Raw genomic sequence first — 24,206 nt, 5'->3', positions numbered from 1 at the left:
CAGAGTGCAAGAGACACACTACTTAGACAAACCATTTTATTTCCTGTATTGGGTTTATACAAACTTGCAAGATACAAATGCAGAGCTCACGGGGGGCTCTTCAGTATCTATATCTAAAAAGAATGCTGCTGAGAGGGGGATCCAAAATCTCGCCTATCAGTCAGGATGCCCCCCCCCCCCCCAGGGGAGAAGACTCATTCGCTAGAAAGATGCGAAGAGGCTGCTATAGCTGTTTGGTCCCCTAACAGAGATGCCCTCTGTTTATCTTACCTTAACTCTTCTTCTAAGGTCACTTTTATACTGAATAAAGACACTGAGATCATACATTTCCTTGTATGGTTTATTGTCTAATACTAGCAAATCAGATTGGCCCCAGTATGTGCATAAATATATGTGTGTATATATATATATGTGTATATTTCATATTTTCCTTAGTTTTAAGAGCATCCAGGTGGGGGGCGGGGGGTTCTAAAAGGGGAAAGGAATTGGTTTCCTCTTGCTATAGTCAGTCCTGCCCCAAGAACATGCCTCTCACCAAGGCAGGAGAGCAAATGTGCACAGCTTGCAACCTCAGAAAACCTTTGAAGTGACAGCAGCAATATTTGATTGCAGCCTCTTGGTTCTGGATCAGGGAGGTAATATGCTAATTGGGAAGGTTCTAGATTAGTAACCAGGGCTGTTCCCAGATGGGTTACTCAGCCCCGGGCCTCCACCTGGGCACCATTCATTCATAGCAAGATGCTCTAGGCTGGGAACAGGGGCCATTGAGTGTCAAGTTGGGAGGTCAGCCGTCCAATGCTGGCCAGCAGCTCTGTGCTAGATTCCAAAACCCCGGACTACAGATCTGGACAAAAGATTTCCATCCTGCCCGAATTTGTGCAGAGCGAGAGCCCTCACCCACCTTAACAGTTGATAAGCAGTTTAGAAAGCTGAGCTGGCTTAGTTTGGTGTCCCAGTGACAGCCAGTCAGAGGAAAGTCCTGGGGCTTTCAGGGGCAAAACTGAGATGCTACATTGTCCATGGGACTCTCCTCAGCCCAGAAGCTGACTCTGCAGTGTGGATGCCAGACTGAGGTGCAGGGCCCTTAACAATAGCCCCAGAGGGAAACAGATGCCACAGATGTGACCCAGACCAGAGAAGGTCCAAATGGAAAGGAGAGTGAGAAGTCCAAGGAACTTAATACATCTGTGCTGAAGAACCAGGGATCCCAAATAATTTCCATTGGCATTTGCACCATATCCTGGGTCCATCAAGGAACATGCTGACATTCTTGGTGCTGTTTGGCACAGGCTGCCATTTCCAGCAGGGTGGAGAGAGGTGGTCCAGGAGCATTTCGTGCGTTGGGGGGGGGGGGGGGGGAAGGTGCCTGCATGGGTGTACTTTTGTGCACATGTGTTTACAGAGGATTCATATCCGATAATCCTAGGGGGTCATCAAGAGTTGACAGTGCAATCAAATCCTTAGACCACGACTTCCAAGAGAATGTCCTGCTCTGGCAAGATGCTCTTTGGGTGAGCACTGGGGACTAGCCCTCTGCAGACTGGGCAATGGGAGGAAGGTGCTGCTGGGGAAGAGGGGAGGGTGGAGGGTTGGACCTAGAGGCAGCCACCCCAGTCTCATGTCGCTCGCCAATTCCATTCAGACGTTGCACATTTTGAAAATAGATTTGCTTTTATAACAAAAGCGTAAAATAGATCTGTCTCAAAATAAGTTTTTCTCTCCCCTTCTTTGGATCAAAAGGCATGGGATACAGCCGTAACATGCTAGGGATGGTGTGGAAAATAAAGGAGAGAAAATGGGCCTGGGCAGGAGTTCCAGGAAAGGATGGGACATCCAAACAAACAAATATATTACATATATGTCTATAATATGCATAATCTTCATAAAACATATATTAAGGCATGTAAAGCAACATAAAGGGCCAGCTTTATGAAATAAGACGTGGGAGACAAGTGACAGAGGTGCATACATTAATCCTTGGTATTTTACATGTATTTTTAAAACTATCACTTAAAAGAAAAGGAGAAACAGACAACGGAAGGGGAAGGCATGGAAGGCCCCGAAAAATCTGTGTCTTGTGGATGGAGAAAGGTGTGGGGAAAGACAAAGAGGGTTACCTGGAAGCCAGCTCCACCTGCCAGTCTGTGGGGGAGAAAGGACAGCTGGAGCTATGCTAAAGGTGGGAAATGCAGCTAAGGGTCATGTTCAAAAAACCTGCTAGAAGTGAAGACAAGGAGACTCTCCCCAGTCCGTAATGCCCCAGGAGCTGGAGAACACCCTAAGCACCTAGAACAGTGCCTGGTACATAAAGGTGCTCGATAAATATTTGTTGAATGAACCGCCATCTTTACTTGCATATGAACCAGTAACTGCCCCAACCATGAGCGAGTGGAGAAGAATTGGTGGAAGGTAAAGTAGTTGTTCTTGGGGCTGCTGGAGTCTTGGGGCAGCAACTCTGGCAAACAGAAGGCCTAGGGGCCAGCTTGTCAGCTGCACTCTCTCCCCTCCCTCCTTTCTGGCTGCATTCACTCAAGGTGGGCGGAGCAGAGCAAGAATGAGCTGGCTGTCACTCCCTGACTGGCTTTCCTGGGTAGGTGCATTAAGAGAGAAGCTACAAGGGAGTCCTTCACATCGTCTCGCCTGGTCCTCATCTGGGATGCCTGGGATGTGGGGCGGGGTTTAGAATCTGGCCTCCCAGGTTAAGACTGCATCCCCACTGCTTGGTTCACTCTCAGTTGGCTCACAGTACATTCCAGGGGGAAGTGAGACAACAAAATGTCACGAAAGTGGTTAGGAAAGGCCCAAGGCTGACCACACTGTGTCGTTCTCTCTGTCCCAAGCCCACTAGGGGAGGCAGACACCAGGCCCAGATCTACTAAGTACTGTCTGTCTCCTAGACTGTCCTACGCAGCCCCCTCACTCCCTACCCATATCCCCCTGCCAAACAACTTAGCTGAAGGCCACTGTGTGCTTGCCAGAGGGTCCTCCTGGGGCCATTGCACTGGCAGGCCCCTTGACCCTGGGGATGAAGAGGGAGGGACAGAACTGACAGTCTGGCACTCTACTTGGCACCAAGCTAAGGCTCCACCTTGGGAAACTTATCCCACCCCCTTTTCCACCTCTGTTCTCTGATTTACAAATGAGTCCTTCTGCTTCTTTCCCTTCCTCTCCCTTCCCCTTTCTCAACCTCCCCTCAGACACTGCACAGACCTGCTGCTATCCATCCACAGCCAGCACTGTCCCCTCTGGGAGCCAAGGAGCCTCTCCCTATCTTGTGTCATCTTGTCTTTGGCTGAAGCAGGGTGGTCAGTCTCCACTGGACCCCAAAGGAGCACCGATAAGCAGAGATGTGTCAAAGCCCTGGGTACAGCTGGGGCACTAGGGTGGGACTGATGGAGGAAGGGGATGATGGCAGGTGCTGTTCTTGGTGTCAAGAAGGGCTGGAAGAGGCAGAGTCCATCTTCTCTTCACCTGTAGTCCTAACCTACGGTAGCCCAGGGCATTTTCCCCACCACAGTGTCTTCTCCATCAGGAAATATTCCAGTAGGGCCGTCACAACCCCAGCCAGAGTCAGGCCTAGGCTCCCCATGACCCAGGCATCAAACCGGGTGCTCCCCACCCCATCATCTTGGGCTCTGGCCTAGGACCACCGTCTGTCTAGTGAGGGCTTCAGGGCCAGGTGTGGTGGGTGTGTGGACACTGAGGTATCCATGTTCCTCTCAGCAGCAATCCCTGGCCCCCAGCCGGGCTCCCTGCCGTTTGCCCATGGGAGCACAGGGGCTGGGGCCAACGTGGGGCCAGGACCTCAGGCAGGCAGAGGAGGGCTTCAGAAGGTGGCTCTGTGGAGCTTCACAGCGTTGGCCTCGGCCAGGGCTTGCACTAAAGAACAGAGAAATCGAGTGAGAAAGTGCTACACAGAGGAGCAGACCCTAAACAACCTTCCTTTGCTTCTGAAAACCTTGTGGAAACCTGCCCTACTCCTTCACCCTGACAGAGGGGAACAAATGACTAGAAGTCAGTGTGCTTCTCCACTTGCCTGATACTGAGCGGCTGTACGCTAGGGGTAAGGAAGGTACCCAGCCTTTGGCTATAGATTCCGCTGTTATTTTAATTTACGATAACATCTAGGAGTGATCTGGGAGAAACAGTTTCTGGGGGCTGCTGAAGCAGCACTGCTGTGTATCTCAACAGATGGAAGGCTTGACCAACAGGAAACACAGAGATGGGTGTCAGGGAAGTTCCCTCCTGACGGCAGGCAAGGGAGGCCTCAGCGCTGTTCCCTGACTGCTTCTGGAGAAGCAAAGCCCATTGGCGTTGCAGCGTCCAAGAAGCGGCCCTGTCAGCCAGCCCTAGTCCAGCAGTGCACAGGGATGCTGGGGCTCAAGCGTCGGGATGGCGGAGAAAGGGCGGCATGAGGCACTGGGGATGAGGCGAGAAGCAATGCCAGAATGAGAGGGTACAGACGGCTCCACGTGGGTGAGGGCAGGGGTCCCACTCCCTGGGGTGGATGAAATACAGTAGAAAAGTGCTTACGTCAGAGCTCAGACCCGCATGGTATGGCTGCTGTCGATGCCCCGTGGGGATTCAGACGATAGGGGGTTGGCTGGTGGAGTCGGGGAAGCAGGGGAGGTGGGAGGGCTTGGGGTGGCACATTGCACTGGAAACAGAAATGAACAGGGAAGTGAATCGGGGTGGGGTGGGGTGGGGGGTGTGAGAAGCCGAGGCCCTGCTCCGGTGGGCAGGGAGCAGGGCAGGAGGCAAGCAGAGAGGAGAGCTGAGCCTGGGGCCTTGCTCAAGCTGAGGCAGAGCCTACCTGGTTCCAGGTGCTGTGGAGGAGAGCATGGGGCCCCAGAGGAGGCCTGGCCGAATCCAGGCTCTGCTGAGATCCAGTGTGACTGTGAGCAAGGCCCGGCCTCTCTGAGCCGAAGGCTCCCCTCCTATCCAGACCATGGGGAGGAAGGTTCACACACCTCTCCACTACTGTGGGCAAGATGGGGGATGGTACCTCATCCATGGTGAGAGCACTATAATAATGATCAATAGTGCAGTAAAATCACAGTAATCCAAGTAATTAAGGCCCCCATTTATGACTAGATTGAAATGAAGTGATCACTACGCCAATCCAGGCTTCTGACAGGTTGAAAGTGAGTTCTGTTAACCTAGGCTCCAGGGTTCAGAGACACTGTTACTCATGACCTCTAGCATCAGTCCAGGAAAGGCAAACTTTCATCCACCCCCGAAAACATCATTACAAACCTTTCAGTGGTGACTTTGAATTAATGAGATTTTGCTCTATTATCATTATTAGTCCATGTTGAGAGCAATGAGACAGGCATTGTATTGTTAGGGTTCAGCTCTATGCCCTGGGTCACCTTCCGCACAGCTGTGAGACAGGAGGAGGGCAGCGAGGATGTCCTCACTCGTGCTCAGAGAAGAACCAGACCTCAGCCAGGGTCACACTGTTTCCCCCAGTAGAGGGATCCTGGCATTGAAATTCCTGCTCCCTTGCTCCCACCGTGCCGGGACCTCATCACCTTTCCTGTCCTGTGTGCAAGAGAAGGGCCAGTGCAGGGCCATCGCATATGTACACACACCCACACATGTATGGAAGGCAGTGCCCTCTCGCTGGCAGGAAGTCATGTCTGCCCACACACACTACAGACTTTGTGCATGGGATCTGGCAACACTGTATCGTTACACTCGTGGCACACAACTCACACACGTGTGTGTTTGTGCACTTCTTCCACATGGTCCAGCACCCCTGTAACTTCACATACAAATATATTCACAAATGCTTTCGAAACACATATTCATGTGCATGTCTATATCATGATGGTTAGTTATCTGGCAACCTCAGCTCCTAAAACAGTCAAAACCCCAAAAGCTAAGCAAGGACCATGTCAAGGAAACCAAATAGATGTCACCATGTACACGCAGTGACGCGCTTACAATTTACTCAGAGAAGAGCGCCCTGGGATCCAGTGACTCTCACCTACACACACTTCTACTAGGTGTAGACTAACGGGTTTCTAGCCCATGGGCGATTAGAAACAGAAAAATTTGAAGAGAGAAAGGAATGGAGACATCTATAAGAAGGCACAAATGAAGAAAGAAAATCTTCTATAAAAAGTAGACGTAATAACTTTAGAAGTGGAACCACTGGGAGCCATTTAACACAGATACAAACAGACCTGGGCCCATTACAGCCCCTAAGGGCCTCCCTTTAACAGATGTCAGCAAAACAAGGGTGTTTATAATATAATGACTTTAAAGGAGCAAGAGCAAGAAAGATTAATTATGTTAACTATAATTTTTTTAAGAAGGCAGAGAAATATATATTAGGAATACACCCCCTGAAATAATTAGAATTCACACATGCAGCAGGTATGTGCTGGACAGATGTGATATTACAATTGTGTGTTCACAAGCACTACCACATCTGCATGCACAAATAATGGGTCACATGTACTCACATTCATGAGACTGTGCTTCCCCCAAATCGCACACACAAACAGATGTTCACAAACACTGCAATATACACACTGTGCACAACACAGGCACCAGTTTGCTATCATCCCCTTACTGCAAAGGAAGATGACTGCACACGAACGCGTGCATCAGAAACACCACCCCCACCCTTGTGTTACACAGCCATGTATACAGAAACCTACACTCCAACAGCGTACCAAATACCACCTGTACTTATGAAGACTGGGGCTCCACACAGCACCCACAGCGCACACGTACCCACACACACACACTCCTGTGTTTGTACCCAAACGTTCCCTCCTCCACACACCTGAATACACACAAATACAAACAGTACTGATAGACACTATACATGACCTCATGCCACACAAACAAACCTAACATTGTCACATCTGCACACACCAGGTGTATTGACAAACACTGCAACTCTTGTCGCTGACCACACCATCCATGCCACACCCCCATACTCAGGCACTAACTCTACACCCCGCGCCTGCTGCACTGTCCTCACGACCTGTGCCCAGTGTCCCCATACCCATAGGTCCCCAGCACGGACCTATGCCCACCCTGCATGTGCCCAGGAACATTCCTTGCTATGCCTGGCAGAGCTGCAGCTCTGGGAATCTGGGCCATGGGGCCAGGGGCAGTGGGAACAGTGAGCTAAGTCTGAGATCCAGCCCTGCCACAGCCATTTTTTAAATAGCTGGGGTTTTGGCAAAAGCCAGGTGACCGTTTGCTTTCAGTGCAGACCCTGAAATGTAAGCCTGTGTGTGCGGAGGGGGAATCTGACAGGCTAGGTGGGTTTGTTTTCGTGGAACCTTTGGCTGGGAAACTAGTCGCGAGAGCCAGGGGCTGGGGCAGGGCAGAGGGAAGTATAAAAACAGTGTGGTGCCTCTACCCTTGAAACAGGAAGTAGTCTTTTGCCCAGAGGATGTGGAATTTGATCTTTGGAAGGTCCACACTCATTTTACAGCTAAACGACCGAGGTTTGCCAGAGGCCTCCTTGCAGCCAAACTGGTTTTGCTGCCTTTTGACTCTGGCAGGACAGGCCCTCTGAAGACCATGCTTTCTCTTGCCCTCAACTCCAGCCCAGACAGCCTCGCCTCTCTCTGAAATACCTCCTGGGCTTTCCCTGGCCACCCGTCTAATGTCCATATACCGTAATTGCCAGTAGGTTCTTCCTTAAGGCGCACTTAAATCCCCTTCTTTGTGGCCTAAAACCCTCTGGTTTCTGAAATATCCATATTTAAAATAGCTAAAAACAAAACCCAAAACACAACTGGTTCCTATTTCTACTTCAGCTGTTGCTATTTCAACTAGTACCACCACCACCACCACCACCACCACCACCACCACCACCACCACCACCACCACCACCACCACCACCACAGGTATTGGGTGGTGTCACTGGCACTTACTGAGTGCCTGGCACTGTGCCAGGGGCTTCCTTGTTTCCGTTCCTCACATCACCAGGCAGGTATTTTGATTTGCATTTTGCAGATGAGGAACGAGTCTCAGAGAGCCATAACTAAACCCTAAACCCTCTTAATCACCAACATGAAACACCACACCCTCCAATGAGCTCCTAGCCAAAATCCTTACCTGCTTGTTGCCTGACTCTCGCCCAAGCTGCTGGGACTGTGGCCGGTACATCTGTCTCTACCTCCTTGACCAAAGTCATCACAAATCTGGCATCCGTCCCTCTTGACTTGCCTTCAAAGCCCTCCCTCTCCCTCTCCCTCCTAACCACCCTGTCTTGAGAAAGAGGAAATACTCCGTTTCCCGGGCTTCATGACAACCACTGTCTCCTCTACCTTTCATGTTCCTGTTCACACAGAATTTCTTCCATTCTTCCCATCTTCATTCATTTCATCCTTGCCAACTACGCTCTCATCTACTCCGGGCCATGTCTCAGGCCAAGCAGAAGTTAATCCTGTTGACTTTAACCTCACGGTGTCCACTTCACACCACGAAGAAGTCAGTTGCTCAGATCCATCTTTTCTTAGCAGAAAAGTAGGCTGGGGTCAGTAGCCAAAGTGCTGATTGTATCAGTCCTAGCTCCTTGGTTACCTGCACCATTTTCTCTCATGCTTTCTGTCTGTGTGCAGCAAGAATGGAAAGTGAAAGGACACCCTGGAATACCTGGCCCTCACTCCACAACTAGTAAATACTTCATCTTTCCCAATGAAGTCAGCTATCACCTTTTCTCTGTGCCTTTCCCAACCTGCCCAGGTAGAATGGCTCCCTGTGATGTCTGCATGGCCTGGGACACTCCTCCACATAGTGGCAAGGAGGGTCATTATGGCTCTGATCTCTGCCATGCCAGCAATTCTGGCCCCTGTGCACCTCGCTGAGCCTAGCACAGTACATGGTGCTCAATAAATGCCCATCCTGACTTTGAAGAATATCTCCCTGGCCCTGTATCTCTGTCCCTGGCTCTGTCTCAGTGCCGTGCCTCCTCCCTTATACATGGTCAGCCGGTCTCCCTGGCGGAGCGAGGCCCAGCCCCTCTCACCAGACAGCATGCGGCCCCTGCGGGAGGCCTCGGTCGCCAGGGCACAGGAGATTTCAATCCGCTTCTCCTGCTCCTGCAGCTGGCTCTCTGAGTCCTGAGGTACGTCCACAAGGTCCCCCTCGCCGACGGGTACCACGTTCTGCATACTGAAGAGGCACAGACAGACATAGTGGGGGGACACGATGGTCCAATTGGCTTGAGGGGCATTGTGCACCAAGGTTGGCGGGGGAGGGGGCAAGGGCCCTGTGCATGTGTAGACTCTGGTCCCCAGCAAGGCTGTCCCAAGGGGTGAGTGGCACCTGGCAAAACACATGTTGGGACCCCTACCCACAATATTTTTAAATGAATTAGAAAGTTCAAGTAAACATTTAGAGCAGCCTTAAAGGAGAAAATAAGCCACCAGAGGGCAACCCATCAGTTTGTTTTGATGAGAGCGTGAGCACGAGCTTGGCAGGTCTTTTGGGCACCAACGGCGGCTTCATGGCCCTGGCCACTGGGCTGGGCCCAGGCCACTGCCCTGACCACTGTCTCCATTCGCTCCCTGCTGGGGCGGCTCAGGGCCCCTAACAACATGGGCTGGGTGCTGGGATCAGCGGTACTACTGCTTCAGGCGTCCTCGGGGCCAGGCGCTCAGAAGTGCAGGTTCCCCCAGGCCTGTTACCTGGACTTGGCAATGAGCGTCTTGATCCTCTCCACCTTCTTCTGCTTTTCCTTCAACTCCTCCGGGCTCAAGGGAGTGTCAGGCTCCAGGTCAATGTACCGCTCGGGGATGAGGACTTTGTCCGGGGTGGAGAGCTGTGGGGGGACCCAGGTCACGGCCTGCACCCCCCAGCTCCTATCCCCCTTCGCCCCGGACTCTGCTCACCTCCTTACTGACGGGGTGGAGAGCTGTGGGGGGACCCAGGTCACGGCCTGCACCCCCCAGCTCCTACTCCCCCTTCGCCCCGGACTCTGCTCACCTCCTTACTGACGGGGTGGAGGGCTGTGGGGGGACCCGGGTCACGGCCTGCACCCCCCAGCTCCTATCCCCCTTCGCCCCGGACTCTGCTCACCTCCTTACTGACGGGGTGGAGGGCTGTGGGGGGACCCAGGTCACGGCCTGCACCCCCCAGCTCCTACTCCCCCTTCACCCAGGACTCTGCTCACCTCCTTACTGATGTCCACGTCATAGTGCTGAGGCTCCAGCTCCATCTTTCGAAGCCGGGCAATTTCCTCCCGTGGCGTCTCATAGGCCTGCCCGCCAGGCTCCTCTGCGCGCAGGGCCGCCTCCAGGTTGGAGATATCCACTTCGTGGATGCTGCGATGACGCCGCACCTAGGGGACGGCACCTCCACTGCTGCTGGTGCTTCCAGGCAGCCCTACCTGTGCGTCCTCGCTGGCCCTGCCTAGCACGGCCCACCTGGCCACCACCCCATTGCTTCTGTGCTGCTTGTCCAAAGCCTGCCCACCTGCAAGCGTCTGGAGGTAAAATCTCATTATTATCGCTTGTCAACACTTGTCACTTCCCATCCTACTGTGTCCTGTGTTCACCTCCTGTGCCACATATTTTGCACAGCTGAATCAGTGTTCTTACAATGCTTGCTTACTGTTTCATGTTATGGAAGTTCCAATCCACCAACTAGAATGTAAACTGAGGGCAGGACTTACAAAGTCATAACTTTTCTGTATTTCTGAAATTTAGTGGAAAGAAAAATTAGGCAGATGCCTTGGGCTCCTCCAGCTCTGCACTTAATGGCTGTGTGGCCCAGGACTCGCTTAATTTCTTGTGACTTTGTTTCCCTCTCTTTAAAATAGGAATCATAATTACTAACCCAGCATTGTTGAAAGGACTAAATGAAATAACATGAAAAAGAGTCATGAAATGCAGAGCTATTGCGAGTATTTTCAGTATACCCAGCCCAACGCTAGGTGCACAGAAAATGCTCTAGAAATGTGTATAAGCGATGGCTGCTTCTGCATGGTAGATTTTGTTACTATCCTCTATCAACGGAATTTTTTTACAGTTTTACTCCAACCAAAACCGTCAAGGTATCCCTTTTCGTGAGGTATTTTTCTTTAAACACAAGAAAGAAAACACATGCTGCAGGATCTCTTCTGCTCGGTGGGGAGAAGTGTCCCCCAGATCACCTAGGTGCCCAGCTTGTGTCCTCCCCACCCCCTCCCTCTCCAACGCCCAGCCTACCCCCCACCTCTCCGGCCCAGGCTGGCCACACCATGGGAGTGGGCTGTGTTGGCAGATGCCAGGCCATGCCTATGGGTGTCTGGGAGGACGTTACCACTTTGTAGGAAGGCCGGGGGCCGGGGTCAGGGGCCGGGCTGGCTGGGAGCTGCAGGCTCCTCCGCTTCTCCTTCATGGAACCGCTCTGGTGCCTCCGCATACGGTCAATCTGCTCCTCCACGCTCATCTTGACCTTGCCCTCGCCCGGGAACATGGCACTCTTGGGGCGCTCCTGCTGCAGTGGGAGGTCGGCTCTGACAGGTGCCACATCTCCCACCCAGCTTTTCCATCTGTCCTAATCCCTTACATTTCCCTTCTCTGGGAAGCCTGCCTGTAGTGGGTTGGATAATGGTCCCCAACAGATCTGTCAAAGTCCTGATTCGCAGTACCTGTGAATGTGATCTTATTTGGAAATAGGGATAGAATTAAGGATATAATATTCTTTATATTGCAAATATAATTAAGGATCTCACATGAGATCATCCTGAATTAGGGTGGGCCCTAACACCAATAATGGGTGTCCTTATGGAGATAAGAAGATACACAGAGTAGAGGTGACGGAAGGTGGGGACAGAGGTTGGAGTGATGTGTCTATAAGCCAAGAAGACCAAGGATTACCAGCCATAACCTGAAGTTAGGAGACAGGCATGGCGTGGATTTTCCCTCACAGCCTCCAGAAGGAACCACCCTGCCAACACCTTGATTTTAGACTTCTGGCCTCCACAGCTGTGAGAGAATAAACTTCTGTTGTTTTAAGCCCCCAGTGTGTGGTATTTTGGTAATTTCCCAGCAGCCCCAGGACACTACTACACTGCCTTCAGCTGGCGCCCTGGACTCTGAACACCGGCTTTTGCTGCGTTTTATGTCATCATCGGCACATCAGCAGCATTGTGTTAAATGTGGTTTTATCCTTGTTCAGCACATCTTCCGTGTCCCTTCCCACGTCTTCCTAAAGAGCATCCCCCAGTGGAGCTGCTCCCTCCTCCTGCTTGCTCTGCTTTCTTCCTCCAGCCCGGGTTTCTTGAGCAGTAGTGACAAGTGGGTGGACACACAGAGGCCCCTGGGCTGCCGACCTGGCGCAGGCCTGCCTGAGCTCTTGAAGCCTGCAGGGTGCACTCACCCGGGAGGAGAGGCCATTGCTGAGCCCGTTGGCATTCCGCCTCACTACCCTGGATGGGGTTGCCTCTTCATCCGTGGGCGATTTCGTCCGTGGGGGCACAATGCCAACTGCAGGGAGACAGAGCAGCCAGTGGGTCTCAGGGAGAGAGACAGGGAGCCTGCTTCTCAGAGAGGCTCAGTCTCGCCCACCTTGGAGATGAAAGGTCTGGAGGTAAGTGCTCGCTTTGGGTGTGAATGAGCCTCCCTGGGCTCCTCTCCGGCCCTTAGCCTTAGATCTGGGGGGGACGGGACAGAAGTACCTTTATTGAGAGCTGCCTGCTTCTCTGCCTCCATTTCTTGCCTGGTGGGCACAAGTCTGGCATCTCTAGAGGTGTCCAGGGCTGAGGTCTGGTGGGGCTCTCTCTGGCTTTGCTCACAGCTTGCTGTGGGCTGCGAAGGAAGGATGAGAAGATGTCTGATGCTGGAGTGAGAGCCAGGAATTTGGCTCTTAGTGATGTTTCTTTGTTTAGCAATTATTGAAGTGAAAACCCTTAAAAACATGGGACAGGGACACTCTGTATGTGTCAGCTGGGAAGTGGGCAGGTAGGCATTAGGCTGCCAAATGCAAGGCCATCTTGGGAAGAAATGAGGGCCCAAGCCTCGGGAAAGCCCCTTAACCCGACCAGTCCCCTTGGCAAGCACCCAGAAGGATGGACTTGCTGTGAGCCAGAGAGGAGGGGGCTACAGGCCAAGGATCTCTGAGGATTCTGTCGTGACAGCACCCAAGACTGGAGCGAAAGAACCAGGTGAGCTTTGGTACCAAGATTCTGGGGGCAGGAAAGGGGCACTTAGCTTGTGGCTCACAGAATCGGGAGACTAGAAGGGACCTCGGCCGTCATCTGTGCCATTGCCTCCCATTGTGCAGTTGAAGAATCTAAGCCTCAGTGAGGGGCATAGACAGAGAAGCCTAGGCCAGGGGTCAGAAACCTCCACGCCAGCCCAGCTAGAGCGTAGATAAGTCCTATCAACTTCCTCCGTCAGTAAAACAGAGGTGCTGCTACCTGCTCGGCCCCCCTTACTGGGCAGACCCTCAGGGTTATGCACATACCAGCAGCTGAGATGAGGACATGGGTTTCCCAAGTTTAGGCACGGGACTCTTGTCTATTCACCATGCAATCTCTTCTAAACCTAACTGCACATCTTACCTGGATCTTGGCTAGGGATCCAGGCAAGAGAAGGGCCAGAACAGGGGATAAAAGGGCCTGTAACCTTACACTCCAGGGTCTGGTACGACTCAGAGAGGATACAGACAAGGCAGAGACAGAGATAGGTTATGGGAGGACTGGGGTCTGGGGTGGACAAGAGTAAGAAAGACTGGAACAGCACCAGTGTGTGTGTATGTGTATGTGTATATGGGGGGGTGTCCCTTGACGCCCACCGTCTGATCAGGCTACTAGTGAGTGGGTCAGGCCATCACCCACGGCCAGGGGCCACCCAGGAGTGACTCATTTCCCCACTGTCCACAGAAAGCAAATAGAGAAAAGCGGGCCTGTATGAGGGTTTCAACCATCCCTTTCCTGATTCCAGAGTCCGACTGGGCAGCGGGCCCAGCAGAAATTGAGGTATAGGAGAAGTAATACTGGAATGAGGAAATGACTCAGTGTCTGGCCTTGCCCCCTCACTTGGCCTTTTGTTCCGCTCCCTCCACCCCTGCCCTCCAGGACCCAAAAGTGCTGGGTACCTGACCCCTGGCTGTCTCGCCACTGCGGTGCCAGGAAGGGGAGTTGGGGTAAGGCCAGAAGCCGCTCTCACTAGGGAGTGGAGGCACGGTGGGAGGAGACTCCAGGGGGACGTAGGCTTTGGGGAGGGGAGGCCGCGGTGGGCCAGGCTCCTGAGGCAGAGAGAAGCCAGAGCATTAGAAGGCACAGAGCAGCCACTGTGAGAGCAGGAGAAAAGAGCGTTAGCAGGAGGCAGACGACATCACTGAGACCCGGTGGGCCCTGGATCATCCAACTCCCACCCGTGGTCTGGACAGAGCTCCGACTGCAGAGCCAAGTCTCTGCCGGCCTTCCAGGCTCACCTCGACCGAGCCCCACCTGTGCACCCCCCCATTGCTCCCCAGTTTTTCTCCAAAGCTCTCTCCTCATTGCCTCACCGTCACACTGGATACATCCCCACCCCTGCACCTGTGCTTCTGCCATCTCTCCTGCCTGCGATGCCTTGCTCCTCTACCTGTCCATTGCAGTGCTTCGTGGCCCAGTTCAAGTTCTACCCTCTCTCTGGCACATTGGAGTGTTTACAGTCTGAACCATGTGGCTCAGTATTGAGACACTCAGGGCCATATGCCTGAGGCTGGCTGTTAACTGTGACTTGGTCTTGGTCCCCATTGGACACTGAGCCCCCTGAGTGAAAGCCTTGGGCGTGCAGGGGTGTCTTTCTGAGAAAGCCTCCTACCAGCCCTCGCCCACAGTACAGCCTCACTAAGCACTGGCTGATTGACTGACGAGGAAACTGCTCCCCGTACCAGCCCTCAACCCTCTCACCCATGGAACAATCCTGGATTTAAATTCCTATAAACTATTTGGTATCTTTGCTAATCACCCTGGTGCTACGGAAGAGACTCCCCTGAGAGGAAGCTAGAGACGGCAGATGGAGACAAGAGCAGGGAAAGGAGAAATCTGGAGGGAAGGCCACCAAACTGCATGTGAGAATGACGGCCTTGGACAGGGCACCAAAGCTCTAGGACTGGGGGCTCTGGGAAGGGCGGGCACAGCATCTGCGCAGTTGCAGGCAAATGAGGACCTGATCCTCCCACCCTCACCTACCTTCTACTCCGTTTCCTCAGCTTACCTCATTGGACCCGGGCTTGGTGGGGGACCCCTGAGAGCCAGATACCAGTGAAAAGGGGCTCAGGGGGCTGGTGAGGCTGGCAGAGCTGAGAGGGCTGGCAGGGCTGTTGGAGCTGTAGGTGGCCGAGGGGCCAAGTCCTCCTTGGGGAAAACAGAGGAGAGATATGAGGCATGGGGTAGGGGTGTGACCTGGAGGATCGAGGGGCTCCATAGGTGGAAGAGGCCAGGGAGGACCCGGGAACGTGGGAGGGAGGATTTAGTGTCTCAGAGCCACTCAGGCCTGACAAAGGTCCCTATAGTGGGGCTGGGTCACGTGCTGGAGGTGTGCTGCACAGGGGAAGCTGATGGGATGGAAGGAAAGGACGTGATTGCTCCCAAGATGTCAAAGAAAGCCAGCTCGACGTCCCAAGGCTGAACAAAGTTACTAAGGTAGTAGTCTCAGACCACCAAGGGGCCCATGGGCTTATGCTCGTTGACCTTTTCTGGGGAAGAATCTAGGATATCAGGGTCGACAGCATCTCTGAATGGTATATCTGGTCTAACCTGGGGGTGGGGGAGAGTGTAAGGGAGGCCTACCTACCCGCCCAGGGTCCAGGGAAGATTCCGGAGCCCCAAAAAGGCCCTGACAGGCTCTAAACACAGTGTGAGGGCCTGGAGAAATGTGGGATGGAGGCCAGAGACACTGGAGCATTTCTGGTGAGGCCAGACGCCCAAGAGGCAGGTGGAGGAGGTGCCCACCTCTGTGCTTGGCTGTGTCTGTGCCCCGCGAAGGGTTACTTTTCCGGAGCCCCTCCATCACGTCCTGAACCCTCCAGATCTCCTTCTGGATTTGCCGGGTGAGCACGTCATTCTGCAACAGCCACAGAGCCAGTCAAGGAAGTGGCTGCTAAGGAGCAGCCCAGCCCTTTCCCTGCATCCCTCGGACCAGCAGTAGGCAGGAACCGGCATACACACACGTGTGTACACACACACACATCCCTCCAGCACACACACACCATACCTCACACACACACACACCTCTCCAGCACATTGATCTTTTCCACAGACAGTCTCTGTTTCTTCAGCATCTATAACATGGAGGTCGGATTTGCCAGAGGAGAGGGCTTTTGGTAAACCTGAGGCTTTAGAACCAAGAGAGAGTGAGGGGCCACCCCTCAAAGCCCCCCACGGGAGACCAGGGTGGTCTTGGAGCAAAGGCCCCTTTAGGTGGACATTTTATGGTAGCCTGTTTTCCAGGGGTGAGAGCTTCCAGTTTCCTGTTTTTCTGCCCTTTCAAACAGCCCTTTTGTAATACCAGAGCCAACACATGTCCAAATAGCCATAAATTATATTCAATATCAATGTTCACTCTTTGAAAAATAACAGCCACCACTTATTTAGCACCCCCTCCACCTGGTGCCGTGCTAAGCGCTTTGTGTGTACTAACCCATTCAGGCTGCACAACTCTATGAGGCGAGGGCAGCAGCTGTCCCCACTTCAGAGACGAAGGGACTCGTGCCCAACCGTCTTTCAGTAAGTTGTGACCCCATCTGAATCTGGGTCTATTTGTTCCAGGAGCTGGTGCTCTCTTGACCATGACACTACCCTATCTCCTAAAACTTTTTCGGGAATGGCCATCAGAGCTGTTGTATTACCCTTGATGTCCTGAATGTCATCAAAATGTGTTCCTTTCAATATTTCCTTTATCTTTGGGTAAAGAAAAAAGTCATTTGGGGCCAGATCAGCTGAGTAGGGAGGCTGTTCCAATACAGTTGTTTACTGACTAAAAACTCCCTCACAGACAGTGCCGTGTGAGCTGGTGCATTGTTGTGATGCAAGAGCCATGAGCTGTTGGCAAAAAGTTCAGGTCGTTTTCATCTTTTTCATGCAGCCTTTTCAGCACTTCCAAATAGTAAACTTGGTTAAGTGTGTGTGCAGTTGATCCACAAATTCATAGTGAATAATCCTTCTGATGTCAACAAAGGTGAGCAGCATCGCTTTGACTCTTGATTTGGACTGACGGAATTTTTTTGGTCATGGAGAATTGGCTGACTTACATCGTGCACTTCAATGCTTTGTTTCAGGGTCGTACTGGTACACCCATGTTTCATCACCAATGATAACACGGCCCAAAACATCGTCTTGCCTCTCCAAAACTTCGACTCTCCTTTGCTTTTGTTCATTGGTGAGCTCCTCTGGGACCATTTTTGCACACACCTTTCTCATGCTAAGATTTTCAGTTAAGATTTTCCTAACTGTTCCTCTATTGATGTTTACTTGGTCTGATACACTTCTCATAGTCAGCCAATGATTTTGACACTCAATTCAATGAATTTTTGCAATGTTTTCGTCAGTTCTGCTCTTACTGACCACTCTGACCTCTCTGCATCAGGGACGCGTTCTCTCCCCTCAGAAAAACGTTTAATCCATTTGTACACTGCCATTTTCTTCATGGCATTATCCCCATAAACTTGGACTAATATGTCCTTGATTTCACATCCACTCTTTTCATGTTTAATAAGAAATTTCATGTTTGTTCGTTGCTCTAATTCAAGCTCAGACATTCTCACAACAGCACACAGAAACACACAACAACAATAAATGCCACTCAGCAAGACACCTCCACACGTCAACACGAACACAGCTGTGAGACACTGATACACCAAGGTTACGAAACCTCACCGAGCTGTTTGTACAGAGCTGCCCATGTAAGCGCACGGTGGCAAGTCTGTGAACTTAATTGTCAGACCTCGTATATTTATATTTATAGGTCTGTTAAAACCTTTGAGTCATAAAACAGCTGGTGTCTAACCTAACGCTTCCCATGCTCCCACTTGGCTCCATCCCTGTGATTTGATGAAAGTGAAGAATCCCACATTATCTTCACCCTGAAATTTAGACTCTGCTTCAAGTGGCCCTGAGCCTTGTCTTGTCTTAGCACCAACTCCTTCTGTTAAGTCTCTGAAATCTCTAAAGCAAGAAAGGAGCCACTTTGATCTCTTTTGGACAAAAGGAACAGGAAAGACCGACGGCACACGCCAAGCCCTGCCAGCTCAGGGCCCTTTTACCTGGATGTCCAAATGGAGCTGCTCCCAGAGGTCGTCATGCAGGGCAGAGACCTCTGACTCGAGGTTCTCATACTCCATGGTGCTGTTCGTCAAGGCCTGCATTGGGGAGGGTTTACTGAGAAAGCTGCCATCGCTTAGCATTCCTCCTTATCCTGCTCTGGGGCCTGGGGACAGGGTGCTTGAGGTCTGGCAGGTTTGGGAGGAGGGCACAGCGGGCCAGGAGGAAAGTGCACAGGGCCGAGGCATTCTGCTGACAGCCAAATGACAAACCCTAGCCTTACCAGAGGAGCCACAGCCTATCCTGCTGCAAACCGAAATAAAGAGAAGATGGCATCCTCTCCAGATATGTGGATAGGCCACAGGGGGTAACATCACTCCCTCATCCTCCTGGTCTCCCCAGATTGAGTGGTTGCAACTGGAGGACAAAAGTAAAGAGGCCAGAGGGAAGATGTTTGCTCGCTGAAGGTTAGAGCCTGTCCTACTTTCTGGGCCACGCTTTCCTGGGGTTTTTGCTACTGTCCCTAGAGCTATTACTCAGGCAGTCTTTACTGTAGGGTCTGCCCTGTGCCCACCTGGAAAGGACCAGAGCAGCAGCATTGCCACCAGTGTCCTGGGGCTCCAGGGGAAAGGACACAGGTGGGCATCAAAGATATTAGAGCAGCCAAGGAAAAAAGTGGCCCTGACTCCACGCTGTCCTGAACAAATCCTGGTGTAGATGTAGGTGGTGGAAAATTCGCCAGTGTCCTTGGTGGAGACTTGATGGAACACGCAGGCTGCCATACTGGCTGCCTATTTGCAAGGCAGTGTTAAAGTTGATGCCCCTCCCAGAGGAGCACCCTGCTCTGGCCCTTCTAGGAGAATCGGGATTAAAGGAGCAACAGCTGGGAGAGGTGCCTCTCGTGCAGGCTGCAGACCCCGTGTGCAGGTTACCGTGGTCGCCTGAGACAGCTCCACCCGGATGTTGATGAGCTGGTTCTGCAGCGACTCCTTCTTATGCAACAGCTTCTCTGGGTAGGCGGGCTGGCTTCCAAACATCTCAAGCTCCTGGTGGGTCCCCATCAAGGCACTTTCCAGGCTTTCCTGCAGAAAGGCAGCAGGGAAAGCTGTGAGCAGCCCTGAGATCTCTCTGGAATTGTTAGCAACACAGGCCTGAGCCCTAGAAGTTCAACTAGGCAGCTTGAGGGAGGTTGTCTTCACACTGACTAGGATTCCCCAGAGCAGGTCTGATTACGGGCAGGACAGAAGTTCAAGGAAGGCAAAGCTGTCAGTTTAGTCAGGATGGAAACAGCGGCGCACACGTTCTCCACACCAGCCCCCAATGTGCCCCAGTCCAGGCCACCCCTTGGCTCTCACCTTCTCCGCTCGGAGTTGCTGCACCAGCCGCTCCTGCTCCCTCACCGCCTTGTTCTGCTCACACAATTTGCCCAGCAGCTTCTGGGGGCCGACGGGAGGGGGTAGGGCGGGAGAGAGAAGGGGGTGAAGGACACAGTTTGATAGAAAACTGAGACTGGGGTTGGCAGGGCCTAGCTTCTGGATACCGCCTCCTTTCTCCTGCTGAGGAACCCTGCCCCTTCACCTTGACCTTGGAGACTCCTGGGAACAGGAAGATGGTCTTTACCTTGGGAGACTCCCCAAGCACTCACTGGGAGGGGAGGTATGTTTATTCTCTGAGGAAGTGAGCCAGCTTGAGAGAAGGGAGGTCTGAGAGCCAGACGATTACGTTCCTGGATTCTCACCCTCCTAGGGCTTCCGTTTCACCAGGACTGAGGAGATAGTGTGGCCTGACCTCCCAGGCCTCCTCAGTGGGTGTGGGCTTAAAGGGTAGGGCTTTCTGAACGACAGTCTCAGAAAACCAGTGAACAATGTAAACTGGTTCCCCTGCCCCAAAGGACCTGTCCTCCCTTCCTTCCTCTCGGGCCTCAGGATGGCTGACACTAGAGCTCCACGGAAGTCTGGTCCTTGCCTGGATGTAACCTCTCCCAGGCTTGCCGGGCAGACCCACTACCCAGGCAAGGCCATTGGTGGTGGGGAGGAGGCAGGTGAAGCCCAACTCCTCTCCTGGAAAGACTTTGCTTTCCTGTGCGCATACCTTTATTAATGCCATTCCGGAAACATTCCTGTGGCTCTTTTCCACTGCGCCTGATCTTGCTCTCTGGACCTTTCAGTTCAAGGCCAGCTCACATGCTACCTGTTTTGTCCCTGACTCACCAGCCCACATGGTCCCGCACTCCCACAGGACCTATTATTGGGCCCTACAGCATATGAATCATAGGCCACCACCTATTACCATCTGCCATTGTCCTGAAGCTCCCTGAGGGCAGGGGCATACCCACGTTCTTCTTTCCAGTTACCTAGGGACTATGCCAGGCTGGGCACAGAGTGGACTGACTAACTGATCTCCTCGCAAATCTGTGTTCCTGCAGCAAGCAGATCCCACCGCTGTGGACAATGGGGGCCTCGCGCTCAGTGGGGAAACAGCCAGCATGGGAAGTGGAAAGAATGCGAAACGAAGGGGGATGAGGAGGCACCAGCAGAGTGTTGTCTTTGTGGTGAGCAAGGACATGAATCAAATGTATGAAGAGCTGTGAGAAGGAGAGAGATGGACAGAGAAGCCTTGACGAGGAGCTCAAGGACAACAGTGGGAGTGGCTGGAGTGGACAGAGGCGCAGAGAGCTGCTCTTACATCTGTGTCTTGCTCGTTTAACTTGTAGGTGTGGAGGCTCTCCCGCAACACTTCTGGGTACGGAGGGACCTGCAGGAACATGAGGCCGGTTACTGCAGCAGGGAACGGACGGGCATGTGGGGGTGAGGAAGCTGACAACCCTTACTCCATTTTCGCCAGAGACCACAGTGCATCACTCCCGGTAGCTTCCATTCCAGGGCCCTGAGCTGAGGTAATTCTCTGTTCCCGGGCTGGGAAGCCTCGGATGGCCCAGTTTAAGCTCCATCCCAATTGTCCTAGGCTGATTCTGGAGATACAGATGCTGCTCAGCTCATGCTGTGTATCTCCTCTTGCCTATGCTCGAGGAGCTACCGCTGGGAGGAATTCCAGACATGTGCAGCCCCCAGAGGGATTGTTGATAACAAACATGAGAACAACAGTTAACCCTGGGCTGGTTTTGAGGATAAGACATGGGAGAATGGACTAAGCACTGGAAATATTTGAGAACCATTATCCTAGTGGATTAGATACCAGTCACAGGGCTTGTGCCTAAAGCAGAATTGGTATGAATTCAGAAGTAGCTCTGGCTTCAGCAAACGCTCCCTGCCCCTGATGACGCATCTGTAACCACAACACACTCTACACACCTTTGGCATTGGATAGTTCCATATTACACCCTACGCCCTGCATCCCAATGACTCTGTGAAGAGACGCAATACAAAATAGAAGCCCCAGACGTTAAAAAGCAGATTTGTGATCCCTGGCAGGCATGACATATCGGTGCTGGTGACATTGATACTTTGTGAAATGGGCCTTAGGTTCATCCATGAATATGAAGAATGGAGGAGACACGGTGGAACTAAAGGAGGGAGACCAGGCTGAGCCTGGGAGAGGAGGCCTGGCAGATGAGCAGGTTCGGCGGAGCAAGCCCCATCCCAGATGGGTTGACTTGACAATGTACAAGCAGCTAAAATGGTGTTGGCAGGGACCATGCTGCCAGGCAGAGGTCTTACTTGCATGAAGAGGTGGGCCCTGGGGGAGGAGCTCTCCACCATGCGGTTCACCATACTGATGAGAGTCTCACTCTCACTCATCTGTAGCAGAGGAAGGAACGGACAATTCAAACTCAGACCCACATAGCAATATTTCCCCAACACCCACCTGTGCTTGCTTTCCAGGAAACAGGAAAGGGCAGGTCCTCTTGGGGACTCCAGTACCCTCTATTTGGCCTTACCCACTGCTTTTCCCTTGTGAACACCATCACAGGACCAGCACTGAAACTGACCTTGAGGACAGGCCACAGAAGGGAGCTGGGAGGCCACTGTGCCCTTGCTCACAGCTCTGAAGAGGTCCCAGCCCCATGACACTTCCCCAGCGTGCCTGGGTGTCGTGGGTCTCATCCATATTGGCCAAGGTTGTTCTCTCCTTGTCCCAGCTCTCATTTCTCACACTGCTTTGGTCAAAGACCACATAGGCAGTTGCAAAGGCCAATCTCCCCAAATTTGAACTAAATGAAACAACCGAGAAAGAACACCTGGGACCTGCTCTTGGATGGGCCTTCCCAAACATTATAGGCACAGGTCTCTCTCCCCAACCCCTGCCCACCTCTTGGCTCTAGAGTAGAAAGGATTGCTAAACACGGTTTCCAGAGCTGGGCTGGTAGCATCCATGTCGATCTTGGATGACGCTAGGGAGCAAATAAGGAGGCCAAAACAAGCAAGCCATGTTAAAGGGACACCAGATATTGGAACACTGCTCTCCCAACACGTTACCTTATGTTTCAAGGTTCATTAGAAACATGGAGCGGGAAAGACTATTGGCCAAATGAAAAAGAAAGAGAGAGAAAGAAAGGTGAGGGACGGAGGGAGACAGGAAGGACAAGTCAAACCAATCAAGCAGAAATGCCATCATTTCCCCCACTGATTCCAGCGTGACAACATCAAAACGTGAACATTTTAGGGAGTGTCCTTGGCTATGTCCCTTTAACTCAGTTCACCTACAGGAGTAGGCAGCAGAAGACAGAAGGGAGTTGTGCAGGGAAAGCTTTTGAGGGAGGAGAAGTGAGGAAGGGAAGGGACCGGGCCACCTTAGGGCAGATTTTCTGGGGTCATAGTTCAGGGAACCCCAGCTTTTTTGCCCCTATCTTGCCAATCGTTTTTGGGCCCCCATGTATTTTCCTCATGCCCCTTTTAGAGGGCAGCACAAATGCAGCCTTGCTTTTGTGTGACGTGGACAGGGTGAGGGGCACCCATCTACCCACATTTTGCAGGGTCTGTCTACAGCATTTTAAAAGGCTTTCCTAGGATCTGATTTTTCAAGCTCTTTAGCCCAGTTGGAAATTTTTTCTATGACATAAAATGTCATTTAAAAGGCTTTTAAAACAGTAGTTGTAACATGAAATTGAGACTTTGTGAAATGGTTAAAAGTCAACAGGACGTCAACTACGTTTTCTATAAGGAGCTGAACTCAAATTGAACCCTATCTTCTGGACGCCTGTGTGCGTATGTGAGATAGTGTTTAATGTGTATGGGTGTGTGTGTGTGTGTGTGTGTGTGTGTGTGTGTGTGTGTGTGTGTAGGACAAAGCAGATCTACCAACACATCAGGCTTTGAGATGGTAAGGGAGGCCCAGGCTCTTCCTGGGCACCGGCTGAGCTCATTTCTTCCCCAGCAAGTGGATCTAAAGCAATAAAGGAGGGAAGCAGGAATATTCTTACCCTGGCCTGCTTCCATCCATGCTGTGGCTTTGGGGATCTTTTGGCCCCTGTGGGTTGTGCGTGGAGGAGGACGCCTGTGTGCCATCTTCTGTCTCCCCAAAATGTGAGAGAGCTTTTGTGAGAAAGTACCTAGCCCAGTGCCTCATACATAGTAAGGGCACTCAGCTTATATTTTAAATTGAGTTTTAAAAGAAAAGAGCAATAAAATAATCATAGCAGCAATTACCACTCGTTAGCAACGCCTGACAAGGTGCTCTCATTTAAATTCTTACTTGATTCTTCCAGTAACTCTGTGAGGTAGAAAAGGCAAATTCTATAATATCCATCTTATGATTGAGAAAATAAAGGCCCAGAGAGACTAAGTTACGTTTTCGGGGTTAAAAAAAAAAAAAAAAAAAAAAAAAAAAATCCTTGTAAATGGCAGAGCTGGAACTAGAGTGCAGTGTCTAACTCTGTGTTCTGGAGTCTAATCATATAAATTGGATTTTTAAGAGTATCTAGAATGTCTATGCTTATCTAGGAGGAGGTCCTCTGAAAGTTATTTCTGCACCCCCAGCCTAAGGGCCCAGCCCCCATGGGAGGGCAGAAGCCTCAGGAAAAGGCACTGCCTTC

At 51.9% G+C, this 24,206-nt stretch overlaps 1 protein-coding gene across 34 annotated transcripts in view; it reads right to left on the bottom strand.

The window, feature by feature from the left end:
* Window positions 1-22: 22 nt before the first annotated feature.
* Window positions 23-24,206, bottom strand: part of PLEKHA6 (pleckstrin homology domain containing A6) — a 133,239-nt gene continuing 109,055 nt past the window's right edge. For 25 of the 34 annotated variants that reach the window (XM_088801754.1, XM_088801741.1, XM_088801746.1 and 22 more), the window contains 16 exons: window positions 21,892-21,972; window positions 20,900-20,968; window positions 19,570-19,650; window positions 19,147-19,296; window positions 18,217-18,312; window positions 15,908-16,019; window positions 15,171-15,310; window positions 14,062-14,211; window positions 12,641-12,770; window positions 12,343-12,449; window positions 11,281-11,457; window positions 10,151-10,318; window positions 9,666-9,799; window positions 9,005-9,150; window positions 4,534-4,657; window positions 23-3,879 (listed from right to left, as the gene is read on the bottom strand). In XM_088801754.1, the coding sequence (XP_088657880.1) occupies window positions 4,542-4,657; window positions 9,005-9,150; window positions 9,666-9,799; window positions 10,151-10,318; window positions 11,281-11,457; window positions 12,343-12,449; window positions 12,641-12,770; window positions 14,062-14,211; window positions 15,171-15,310; window positions 15,908-16,019; window positions 18,217-18,312; window positions 19,147-19,296; window positions 19,570-19,650; window positions 20,900-20,968; window positions 21,892-21,972 (1,857 nt within the window). In that variant the 3' untranslated portion in view covers window positions 23-3,879; window positions 4,534-4,541. The remainder of the gene's footprint in view (window positions 3,880-4,533; window positions 4,658-9,004; window positions 9,151-9,665; window positions 9,800-10,150; window positions 10,319-11,280; window positions 11,458-12,342; window positions 12,450-12,640; window positions 12,771-14,061; window positions 14,212-15,170; window positions 15,311-15,907; window positions 16,020-18,216; window positions 18,313-19,146; window positions 19,297-19,569; window positions 19,651-20,899; window positions 20,969-21,891; window positions 21,973-24,206) is intronic. The other 9 variants (XM_088801759.1, XM_088801753.1, XM_088801756.1 and 6 more) reach the window with 7 other exon arrangements.

Source organism: Rhinolophus sinicus, chromosome 11, assembly GCF_057876585.1.
Source record: "Rhinolophus sinicus isolate RSI-liver-muscle chromosome 11, RSI-T2T, whole genome shotgun sequence".
NCBI classification, from domain to species: domain Eukaryota; kingdom Metazoa; phylum Chordata; class Mammalia; order Chiroptera; family Rhinolophidae; genus Rhinolophus; species Rhinolophus sinicus.
Note: the sequence above shows the minus strand (reverse complement) of the source record. Positions and strands in the feature narration are given on the sequence as shown.